Below are 12,337 nucleotides of genomic sequence, written 5' to 3' on the forward strand. Positions count from 1 at the left end.
GATCATTATCAATTTTATTTTTAGGCTTGACCCACTCGCCAAAGGGATCATTGGTTGTTAGGACGTAGGTAGTACTTTGTTGTACTCTATGAAGGATTCCCCTCTTGTTAGAGACAAAGCTTCCTTGCTTGTCTTGCTTACCAGAATTCCTTGGTTGGTAACTTTGAGATCTGATTCTTTTCCATATCTTAGTAGCTTTATTTTATAAGAATAAACTAGAATTGAGGAAGAGCATAACCTCATAATCTTCGAGCTTATACTTGTTCAAGAAATCTATCAGCTCCTCTTCAACCCTAGTATAAACTATGTTTATTTGCTCGTTATAGTCAAGCATGTTCACCTCATCAGTTTTGGTGTTTAGGCCGTCAATGACATCGACCATCAATATCTCCACGTGCTCTACAAAGAGGGTATTTTCTACTTTGGGACCAGAGTCGGCTTCATTCTGGGAGTTATTTTTTCCAGCAAACTCGAGTCTCCCTTCCTTCAACGCATTTTGAGCTAAACCCCTGAAAAATGACATATTGAGAAGTTTTATGATCAAGAAGATATGGAACTTACATAATACTTTTTTCTTTCTTTGTCCCAATGGTTGATTTCCGAGTCCCTTAGGGACTATGATCTGGCCATCAGAAACTAACAAGTCAAAAATTTTGTCACACTTAGTTACATCAAATTTTATGTTTTTGTGACAAATCTCTTGCTTTTTCTCTTCTTAACGTAATTTTTCTCATTTGAAGGTGTTAACAATTTACAAATGTAAGGTGTCACTGGATTTAACTCTTCCAGATTACCCTCGCCTTCTTCGACATAATCAATATCGTCTATTTGATATATTTTGTCTATTTTGATGTAGGCTACTTTTTGTTTTGGTAAAATACCTTTTTCGATCCATTATCTTTACCTTGGTGTCCATTTTGATCTCTTGACTTTTAAAAAGACTGATTTGATCCCTTATGTCTTCAAACAACGCCGCATTAGTCTTTTCAATTAGGTTTGTTAGTCAAAGTCAAAATAAAGAACCAATTGACTTACACCTGGCGCTGATGTGGCATATGCTAATCACTAAGGTCATCAAAAATTCAAGAAAATAATCCAAAATTTTATCTTCTCCTTGGATTTGAACAATGGTCAACTTGGTTGTTGGGCAAAACACTTTACCATTAGGCGACTTTACCTTTTTTTATTTAATTTACAAATTAAATATATATTAAAATATGGATTATTTGTAAAAAGAAGATATTCAACCCAACCAATATCAAACCCAAAAACACTTTTGTTATCTAGATTGTTCATCATCTTTCCAGAAATGCTTTTGGTGAAATTACCATAAATGAGAACATTGAACCATTGAACCAAACCACCCCCTTCAATTAGCTTAACACTGGCTGAATCAAACCTTGATTTAGATTTTTTCAAGGTTGAATCCAGTTACCAACTAAGAGTACACAAATTTTTGAATAACAAGTACACAAATTCAGAGGTCAAAAACATCAATTACGAACACGAAACCATAAAAGAGAAACACTGAACTACAAAGGACATTCAAAATCAAAACGCTTACAATAACCAATTACACATAATATATAGAACATATCTTTAAATTTAAATAACTAAAAACCTAAATCAACGACATATTAACTACTCCGGTCTCATTCAGAACCACCACCACTTCCTCTTGAGTACCAAGATCCACCATCTCCAAAACCACGGTCTCGTCCATCTCCTCGACCATATCCACCACCACCACCTCCATAACCACCCCTTACTCCACCATATCCACCACAACCTCCTTCACAACAACCACCACCTCTACAACCTTCACCTCCCTCAAATTAATACTAACTAATACATCAACCTCTAAATATTCCAGAAAGTAAAAAAACCACAATTTTAGGTCAAATTATTTGTTCCCAAAACATATGAGAATGGTAAAGATCAAATATTTTTTTCTATATGAAATGAATATAAGCATATGCTTACCTGACAAGCTCACTAGTGGCCGTGAAAATGCTAACGTCGTCGAGCTTTTCCGTAGTTGCGGGACTGCACTGCCAATTGGAAGATTTGAAAGAAGGTATTGTTTTATTGTGTGTGACAAGAAATGAACCATTTAAGCCAATCCTAAAAGCTGAAAGGAATGAAATTGATGATGAATTTGAGGATGAGAGTTCTTCCACCAAGTTTTCATGGAGAGATCATTACTATCCAGTTTCTTTAATTGAAGATATGAACCCTAACTTGCCAATACAGTTTCAGTTTCTTGGTCATGTTATTGTCTAAATTTTTATAAACATGTGAATATTCATTAAAGTCGAAGTAGCCTAGTGGTACACCATCCTGTCCAGCCACTAATGTGACTTTGGTTTGAATCCTGGCTGAAGACAATTTTTTGGATTTTTCTTAGAATTTTGATGACCTTGGTGATGACCATATTCCATGTCGGATGATCATATGCCACGTCGTATGCCACACATGAAAATATAGACGCCATTTTTATGGTGTTTATTTGACCTAGCCTTTTCAGCTTTCAGGTGTTCGACTTGACAAATTTTGTATGCTAATTGGGCCATGTCTCTTAAATATTTGGTGTCTAATTTTTTCCTAATGGAGTAATCTAGGCCCCCCACGATCAATTCAACTAATTCATGTTCAGGAACTTGATTTAAGAACCTTTCTTTCAATATCTTGAACCTATGGGGGTAGTCATATATCGATTCAGCCACCTTGAGCCTCACACTAGCTAAGTCTTTGAGGCTAACCTTGGATTATCCCATGGAATGTGAGGGTAAGGTGGTAAACCATGTGAAAGCATTTTTTGTAAGAGAATTTGGAAATAATTTCATATTCAAATTAGCATTATTGGCTATGTGTCCTGCCTCTGACTGATACCGCGCCACATGTTGAACAATGGACTTGTTACTATCCCATGCAAACTTAGTGAATTTGGGGATTTTCTAACCCCTTGGCAATTTAGTCAGCAATAAATAATCATATAGTGCAAAGGCAAAATTTGGCCTAAGCAGACCAATATTGAGGCGATTTTCGGCCGAAATTCGTTCGACCATATCGGTTATATTATTTTGTCCGCAAAAAAATTATGTTGGGCATTTCTAACTTCTTGGTCAGGATCTTGGTTTCTATGCACCATTATTACCTCACGATCATTTTGTCATGTGTTTCCTTCTAATATCCTGGGTATGGGTGGTTCGACAAGTATTATCTGCTATGGTATCTAATTATCAGGCAACTGCTGAATTGGCGCTGAAGAAGCACAAAATAAATCAGCAATTCGACCCATATGTTATGCTAATTGTTGGTAACTGTGGTCAGTGTTCTGAATCAAACGATTGAACATTGTGCCTATTTTTTATGTTAATATGTTAATCATTTTGTGACTACTCTCGTCCATCTGTTATCTTACAGACTAGAGAGAATTATTAGTTAAAGTTGGGATACCTGGAGGAATATATGCTAAGCACCTTGGTGGTTATGTCATTTGACCAATGTTGCTAATAATAGATCATGATGATAAGTATGGATTAACAGGTGATGCATTAGCCATTGCATTATATGCACATGTAGATGAACCAGGGTGTAGGTCTGCCATCATCGCAGTTGGCATGCCATAAGGTTGTTCTCTACCATTTAAAGGTAACATGAAACTCAAAGGAAAATAAGGCCTTTGATCCCTTATCATATTTTGCGTATACCTAGGGGTAGTGGTCACACTCGTTACTTGCGGTAAGGACACCACCATTTCTGGTGATACAGTCGGCGCCATTATCTGACTTATAACGGTAGGCATTTCTTCAATAGAATTTGAAGTTCCTACACTGCCAGTCATCAATTCGAATGATTATTCTTTGGAGTTTGGAGCATTTTTATAGGGTGGGGGAAGGTTTCTAGACGGTGGACGTGCCACTTCAGGAAGAGACTTTTCACTCCTCAAATGCATACACACTCGATAATTGAAACCATTTCATAAACAAAGAACAAAAATTTAAACAAAAGAACACAACTTTTCTATAAAACTTAAATTCTTTACACAAAAGGGTCCCACCAGCATGCCAATTTACTTAATGGTGTTTTTAGTAAACAATCACGAGTTTAGTTCACTTAAAATATTAACTCAAAAAATATCAAAGACAACTTGTGCAAAGACAAATTATGGTCAAAATTGTGTGTGATTTTGATTTAAAAGTTTGGATAGAGACAAATTGAATGCAAAAGATATACTTTAGATAAAGACAATAAATGACAAATAAACTAAATGAAGTAAATGACATTTAATGTAAATGCTTTGAATACAAAAAGATTTACAAAAAGTTTAAATGGTGGACACGGACTCACATGTTTCATAAACTGTTTCGCTATGTGACTTGGGTACTTTGGTTATATAGAGAACGAGTGAGAATTTGCGACCTCGACTATAATGCATTAGCTTTCATTATATACTATTGCAAATAAAATCGATTACAATAGTTAAACCCTATAAATCTGAGACATATACCCCACTACTTAGGCCTTCATACTCTAACTTGCTTCCATGCGTCTTTAAGGATATAACTGTTGAAAAACCAACCAAATCATGGCGATAACCGGCGATAACCGTCTCTGAAAGTATTACATGCCTTTGTCGAAGGCATATACATCTCCATGTTACATAGTCTTAGGACTTAAAAATATCATAAGTCCTTAACACTTAAAAACTATCGACTTTGACTTTGTGTTGAAGGGTTGTTATGTGATCTTTTTAGATCCTAACCATGTTTGAAAGAAAGAATGATCCTAATTTTATGGATCTATTCGTGAGATTCGTCCAAACCACTTTTGCCCTCGACTCAACTTACAGCTCAGTCGAACCAACAGGCCAATACATCCAAGATGTCGAAGCTTTTGGCTTAAGCTTTTAGACACTTAGTAATGTCAATGTAGTTTGATCATCAATTTGTTGACTTTTCAGTTAGCTGAAAATATCAGGCTAACACCTTTTAGATCAATCTGACGACTGGCCATGATCTGCGCGTCACTCCATGCTTTCCATTGTCAACTCTTTCTCCTATTTAAGAGAAAAAACATGTAATTTTTCAGGTATTCAAATCCATTTTCATTTACACATTTTTTTCCACTTTTTTACTGACTTGAGTATTAGATAACTTTGTAGATCAATCTCATTTCCACCACATCAGAAGTTGAGGTCCACCGCAACAAGCTTTGTTTCTTTGTTCATCGATCAATTATGATTTCATCACAGTAGCAATGATATAATAATCCCAAACATATAGATGATCTAAAACTAAATGAATATGATAATATCACCTTGTGTCATATTGATCATCAATTGAGCATCTAAGAATCCTAGAAAATTATCTCCTGACACTTCAATAATGCATTATTAGCGTAAATGTGCTCTCATATATAAGTTTAGTTTCTAGAGTATTTTTAAATGTTGTCAATAATACATTGATTAGATTCTTGCGTATGTGTCTTTCTAGGTTTGAATAATCACATGTTCATATGTTTAAAAAAAATTAACTTATAGCATTAAACTTTAGTATTAAACTTTAGTTATAATGTATTTTGGGGCTTTGAATTGATTCAAGTTGTTGTTGATTACTTCCAATGGTGTAGTAGTTGTATAAAAAGTATAATGTAGGGAGTAAAATTATCGAATCTAAAACAAATGAGAAATATAACTTTTAAAATTATTATCTTAATTAGAAAAAAGATTTTATTTAAAAAGTGTTTTTAACATAAAACAAAAGAAAGTAAAATAGGATAATATTAGTAATAGAGAGGGTTGGAATTATATTAAAATTATTATGATTCACTACTACAAAATATATCTAATAAAATGCAATATTATTACAGTCATTCTATAAACCGTAGTAATATCTCATTTCTAATGCGCGTGTTTTTTATTTTATTTTAGTAATACATTTTTCATCATGATTTCTAATAACAATCGTGGTCATAGAAGATAGGTAACAAGATTTGAATCCTAGCATCAATATTTTTCTATTTTTTTCAATAAAAATAAGCGTATGTCCTTTAACATTTATTGTTATATAAAAATTTAAAGTAGAATAACTATAGTTGTTTCAATCACGTGTTTATATTTTTCATATTTCACTATTGTTGTTGTTTGCAACCGTTGTGAAATTATTTCCTAAAAATTAAAACATATAAGTTCTTTATTTCGTTCATAACACAAAAGGGTGCTCTAGTGAACAAGACGACAACAATAGCGAAATCTTCATCATCTTCATTCATTTCTTGAAACGAATATCATTTATTGATCTTTTCCTCTTCTACGAAGTACAATACGTTACCTTTTTTTTGTTCGTTGTTCATTATTCATTATTCATTTCTTGGTCTCTCTCGCGCACTCTGGTGTTGTTTTCTGTTAGGTCATGTGAATTTTCTTTTTGTTGCAATTGAATTACTTTGTGTTTTTGGTTTATTCAGATTTTGTGATGTTTTCGTTGTTTCAAAGTTGTGTGTTATTGTCATGAGTCATGTTATGGCGTTGTGATGTTTTCGTTGTGATGAATATGCTTTGAACTTTGGTGTTACACTATTGTGATGGATATGCATATGCGTATAACTGTTTTAGTATGTTGTGTGTGTAGTATTAGTATGTCATTCACATTAGTCTTTTGATTTAAATTTTATAATTTGTTATAGATCGTAGTTGGATGAAAATAGTTTTTTAATTCTTTGAATTCGCCAAACAAAATCTTCCTGCGAATAATGGTGTCTATTATTTTTGTTGTGTTAGTTGCAATAATATCAAAAAATGGCCAGAGAAATAAATATTACATGACCTATGTTATGATGGAATGTGTCAAAATTATACAACATGGACAGCATGGAGAAGTGGATAAAAATCGAAATACGACGTCACAAATGGATGAAAATTATGAAGATATGAATGATCGACTAAAAGATATGATTTGTGATATTGGAGAATCAACTTATATGGAATCCCATATTTATGATACTTTTTATAGTGATAAAGATGTGCTTTTATATAACAGGTGTATAAGTTTTACACGATTGTCTGCTTTGTTAAAATTGTTTAATCTAAAGACTAAAAGTGGATGGTCGGATAAAAGATTCATATAATTGCTTGATTTGTTGAAACAAATGCTACTAAAAGATAACAATTTTTAGGATCTTTTTTATAAGGCCAAGAAGGTATTGTGTCCAATGGGTATGGAGTATATCAAAATACATGCAAGCCCTAATGATTGCATATTATATAGGAAAGATTGTGAAAATTTGGATTAATGTCCAGAATATGGTGAGTTGTGCTACTAGTTGAAGTACTACAATAATGATGACAATGACAATGTTATTAAGAAGCATCCTCATACTAAAGTGTTATGGTACTTGCCAACAATTCCAAGGTTCAAGAGAATTTTTGTTAATGTGAATGACACAAAGAATATTAGATGGCATGCAGATGAAAGAAAATATGATGGAAACATCCGCCGTATAGTTGATTCTTTGCAATGGAAGAAAATTAACTCTTTGTTTCCGGATTTTGGCATTTGAGTCAAGAAAACTTAAACTTGGGCTTGCCACAGATAGAATGACCCCTTTTGGTAATCTAAGTACTAACTATTCTTCGTGACTTGTTTTTCACACGATTTACAACATATCTCCATGGTAGAGCATGAAACACAAGTATATGTTATTAAGTATGATGATTTCTAGACCAAGACAACCTGGAACCGACATTAATGTTTATCTAGATCCATTAATTGAATATTTAAGACTTTTGTGGGAGGAATGTGATGACGTTGATGACGCATATTCTGGTGAAAAGTTTAAAATGTGTGCAATATTAATTTGCACAATCACCGACTTTCGTGCATATTATAATTTGGATGGATACAGTATCAAAGGACATAACGCATGTCCCATATATGAATCTAATACCCGTTTTCACTAGCTTGAGTTTGAAAAAAAGACTGTTTACCTTGTGCATCAGAAATTTCTAAAATTCAATCATCCTTATCTTAGATTGCAGAAAGCTTTTAATAGAGAGCAGGAGTTTGAAATTGCTCATAAACCTTTAATTGACAATGAAGTTTATCAACGACAAGAATACCTTATTGTTGTCTTTGGAAAGAATAAAAAATGTCCGGTTGAGAGAAATATTTGGAAAAAAAATATCGGTGTCCTTTTATCTTCCATATTGGTCTAGCTTCGATATAAGATATTGTCTTGATGTGATACATGTGGATAAAAATGTGTGGTAGTTTGATAGGAAGACTTCTAAACATTAGAGGCAAGACTAAAGATGATAAGAATCCTCGTTTAGATATGGTGGAGATGGGTATACGACAACAGTTGACTCTAGAAGATAAAGGAAAAAGAACTTATTCTCCTCTGGCCTGTCACACTCTATCTAAAAAGGAAAAGAATTTTTTTTGCGAGTGTTTGCATGGAATCAAAGTTCCTCATGGTTACTCATCAAACATCAAGAAACTTGTATCAATGAAAGATATAAAGGTAATTGACTTAAAATCTCATGATTGTCGCGTCTTAATGCAAAAACTTCTATCAGTGGCTATCCTTTACATCCTTCCAAAAATTGTAAGAGTAACTATAACAAGATTGTGATTATTCTTCAATGCTCTATGTAATAAAGTTCTTGATTTCAAAAAACTAAGTGAATTATAAGATGAGGCTGCAATAATCTTGTGTCAATTAGAGATCTATTTTCCTCCATTATTTTTTGACATTATGGTTCACTTACTTGTTTATCTAATCAAAGAAATCAAATTTTGTGGTCCAGTTTATTTAAGATGGGTGTATCCAATAGAACGAACATGAAGATCTTTAAAGGATAAACGAAGAATCATCACCGGTCGAAAATCTCGATCGTTGAAAGGTACATTACAAAAGAAGTTGTTGAGTTTTATTCAAACTATTTGTCGGAAATAAAATCTATAGGAATTTCAAAGTCTCGTCATACTGACAGATTTGGAGATAGAAGTAATTAAAGTTTCAATGTTATGTGAAGGTTTACATGCACATCACTGATCACTTATTTCGATTTTAACCATCAATTACCTGAAGCTCGATAGTGTTATCTGTGTCTGAAATAACATCGTAATATCAATCATATTATTTATTCGACGATCTCTCAATCTAATATACAATTTGATGACATTAAGCTTCAAGACTATATGTTGATTCAATGTCTGGATCTATGCCCAAATTATAGCTCATGATCAATGATTACCTAGGTATGAATCTATAAGCAACGCTAGACATCACCTAAATCCACGTGTCGAGTTGTAAACGATCATGTTCTTTTAAGCATAAACACAATTTATCTTTGGTTTAAACCTACGAAACCCTCTCGGAAGTTCATAGTTTCACAAACATCATACTCAATTGTCATCAGAAAAAGAGTAAAGATTGATTGATTAAACTAGGCATAACGCCATGATCAACTATTCTTACCGTTTTTCTGATCCACACGTCATTTCTCACTTTTGATAATGTATCAAAAAAATCTGTCTATTTAGTTTATGGAACCAAAAACATGCAACATAACTCTTTACAGTTAAACGACCATCTCTATGTTGATTGCGACACTCTCACAACTTTTGTGAAATTCTTTGAATTTGAAAAAAATAATTGTCTCACTTATATTTAAATATTTTTAGTTTGATTGACTTTCATCCAGCTCTATGGAAATCGCTTAAACCTAATTTGAATGTGAGTTGTTTTCGACCAACAATTCAAATTATATTTAGCCGTAAAAATATTATTATTGTTTTACAAGTTAGAGATAATTAATTTATGTTTTTATTATAGGATTTATTGTTGATTAAAAAATATAAAATTATTCGGAATATATTTATTTAAAAAAATAGTTAACGCAATTTAAAATTTAAACAAGAAATTATATAAAAATGTTTTGATAAAAATCTAGGGAGAACTTTATATTTAGGGGTTCTATGATAGAATCCTCAGCATAGTCATGTTTGGTCTCATTTTATGGAAGTGACCAAATTTAAATACAATAAACATTTGAAAACTTTGATTATATCGATGCAATATTATGGATAGTTCTAGTAAAATATTGCACTACATCAAACTGGATAACTTTGTTTTATACCTCACTAATCATAATGTCTTTGCTGCAAGTTCTTTGTTTTTTGTGATGTTGGCAAAACTAAATTTGTTTTATGGTAATGTTATCATCGACATTTCAATGTCTTTATTACCAAAACAAGTTAAAACAACAAAAGGACAACATAAGCATGAAACAAGTTTTTTATAGCTTATAAAACTAAAGTTACAATTTGAACCATAAACATATATTGATCATGGAGCTTACCCTTGTGAAATCTGAACTTAGTCCAAGAAGTCATAGAATTCTCATGTTGGATAATGATACTAATCCAACAACTAAATGTGTTAAAAGGCGGAGAAGAGATTCGTCGGTGTTAGGAGGGAATGAACAGCGAGGTGATATATCGGAAATACAACAGCCATTGGGTGGTCAATCTACTGCAACAACTGTGAAGAGAAGCTCGAAGTTTAGGGGTGTTAGTAGGCATGTGATAATGTTCATAAACATCTTGTTTTTTATTTTGTTGTTGTTTCGGACACAAATACCTTAAGTTTTTGGAGACTCTGTGTATTAGTCTGCCTTGCACGTTTTCAAAGACGACCCTGGTTTCGGATTAATATGGATACTTTTGTGATGCAGACATAGGTGGACTGGAAGGTATGAAGCTCATTTATGGGATAAAGGGACATGGAATCCTACTCAAAAGAAAAAAGGAAAGCAAGGTAGATGTTGAATGCATTGTTTTGAGTTTGTTGTTTGTTTTGTTTTTTATTTTCTAACAACTGGTTCATTGCATTGTGGTTGTAAATGTGGATTTGATGCTTTTGCTGATATGGAACAGTATATTTGGGTAAGTATAGTTCAACTGTTTGATTCATATATGTTCTCTTAATAACATGACATATATAGTAGAAATTAATTAACCTTTTGGATTTCACTTTTGGTTTTTGTTTCAGGTGCTTATAATGATGAAGAAGCTGCTGCTAGAGCTTATGATTTGGCTGCACTCAAGTATTGGGGAACATCGACTTTTACAAATTTCCCCGTATGTTACTCGATAGTACTTCAATGCAATATTGTCGTATAATCGCTGTTAGTTAGTATTTTCTCTCTTTCTCGTGTTTTTTTTATTTTGTAATTGTTATTCGTATCTCGAAAACAGGTACCGGATTACGAGAAAGAAATTGAGATAATGATAAATATGACCAAAGAAGAGTATCTTGCTTCTTTGAGAAGGTAAATCTCATTTCATATAGAAGAACTGTCATTAAAATCTTTATATATTTTTCATAGTTATGTATTCTTTTCTTTTGTTATTATAGGAGGAGCAGTGGTTTTTCTAGAGGTGTATCAAAATATAGAGGTGTAGCAAGGTGAAACACTTTCTATCTTGTTCACTCAAACTCTAGTTTTTGTTTCTAACAAAATACTAAGATTGTAACTATGAAAACGTATTGCAGACACCATCACAATGGAAGATGGGAAGCAAGGATCGGGAGAGTGTTCGGCAACAAGTATCTCTACCTCGGGACTTATGGTGAGTTTTCCACACCCTAAACTCAGGCAACAGATACCTGCGGGTGATGACGATTAGATAGTTCATATATGTGATCAATGTTTTTCTGTAAAGGTACGCAAGAAGAGGCGGCTCGCGCATACGATATCGCAGCCATTGAATACCGAGGCATAAATGCAGTGACAAACTTTGACTTAAGCACTTACATCAGATGGTTACGGCCAGGACCACATTCAACTGCTTCTCAAGAACAAAAGCCAAGCACAGAACCTCAAGTATCCTTTGCAGTGTCTAATTCAATCCAATCAAGACGAAACATGGATGCATCAAATTCTAGCATCAATCCAGAAAAGCTTTTGCAAGTTGAAAATACAAAGAAGCAAGAGTTTTCGAATTCTATGATCCCTTTAAGTCCTTGCAGTAAGCCATCTTCACCAACAGCGTTAGGACTTCTCCTAAAATCTTCGGTGTTTAGAGAGTTAATGCAGAGAAATTTGAACTCCTCTAACGAAGATGAACAAGAAGAAGTCGAATTGAAATGCCCGCAAGAAGGGATTAGAGGGATTTTTGATATTGACAACCAAAATAAGACTTTCTTGTGTTCTTCCAATATCAGCAGATTACCAAACTTGGTGTCAACAGAAGAGAGTTCATTGCCTATGTATCATGGAACTATGCAATCACTATGGAATGGTGCTTCCAACATTTCTAACTGA

General features: G+C 33.3%; 1 protein-coding gene across 1 annotated transcript; it reads left to right on the forward strand.

Annotated features, from left to right (window-relative positions):
- Positions 1-10,358: 10,358 nt before the first annotated feature.
- Positions 10,359-12,337, forward strand: LOC127137202 (AP2-like ethylene-responsive transcription factor At1g79700). Its single transcript, XM_051063684.1, has 8 exons — positions 10,359-10,588; positions 10,745-10,827; positions 10,947-10,955; positions 11,062-11,150; positions 11,268-11,341; positions 11,428-11,478; positions 11,566-11,642; positions 11,736-12,337. The coding sequence occupies exons 1-8, from the start codon at positions 10,359-10,361 to the stop codon at positions 12,335-12,337; spliced, it is 1,215 nt and encodes a 404-aa protein (XP_050919641.1).

The sequence above is a fragment of the Lathyrus oleraceus genome, chromosome 4, assembly GCF_024323335.1.
Source record: "Lathyrus oleraceus cultivar Zhongwan6 chromosome 4, CAAS_Psat_ZW6_1.0, whole genome shotgun sequence".
Lineage (NCBI taxonomy): Eukaryota > Viridiplantae > Streptophyta > Magnoliopsida > Fabales > Fabaceae > Lathyrus > Lathyrus oleraceus.

Coding starts and splice junctions, on each gene's coding strand:
- LOC127137202 (XM_051063684.1), top strand. CDS start 10,359: ATGGAGCTTACCCTTGTGAAATCTGAACTTAGTCCAAGAAGTCATAGA. Junction 11,151..11,267: donor CGACTTTTACAAATTTCCCC/GTATGTTACTCG, acceptor TCTCGAAAACAG/GTACCGGATTACGAGAAAGA. Junction 11,643..11,735: donor TCTCTACCTCGGGACTTATG/GTGAGTTTTCCA, acceptor TTTTCTGTAAAG/GTACGCAAGAAGAGGCGGCT.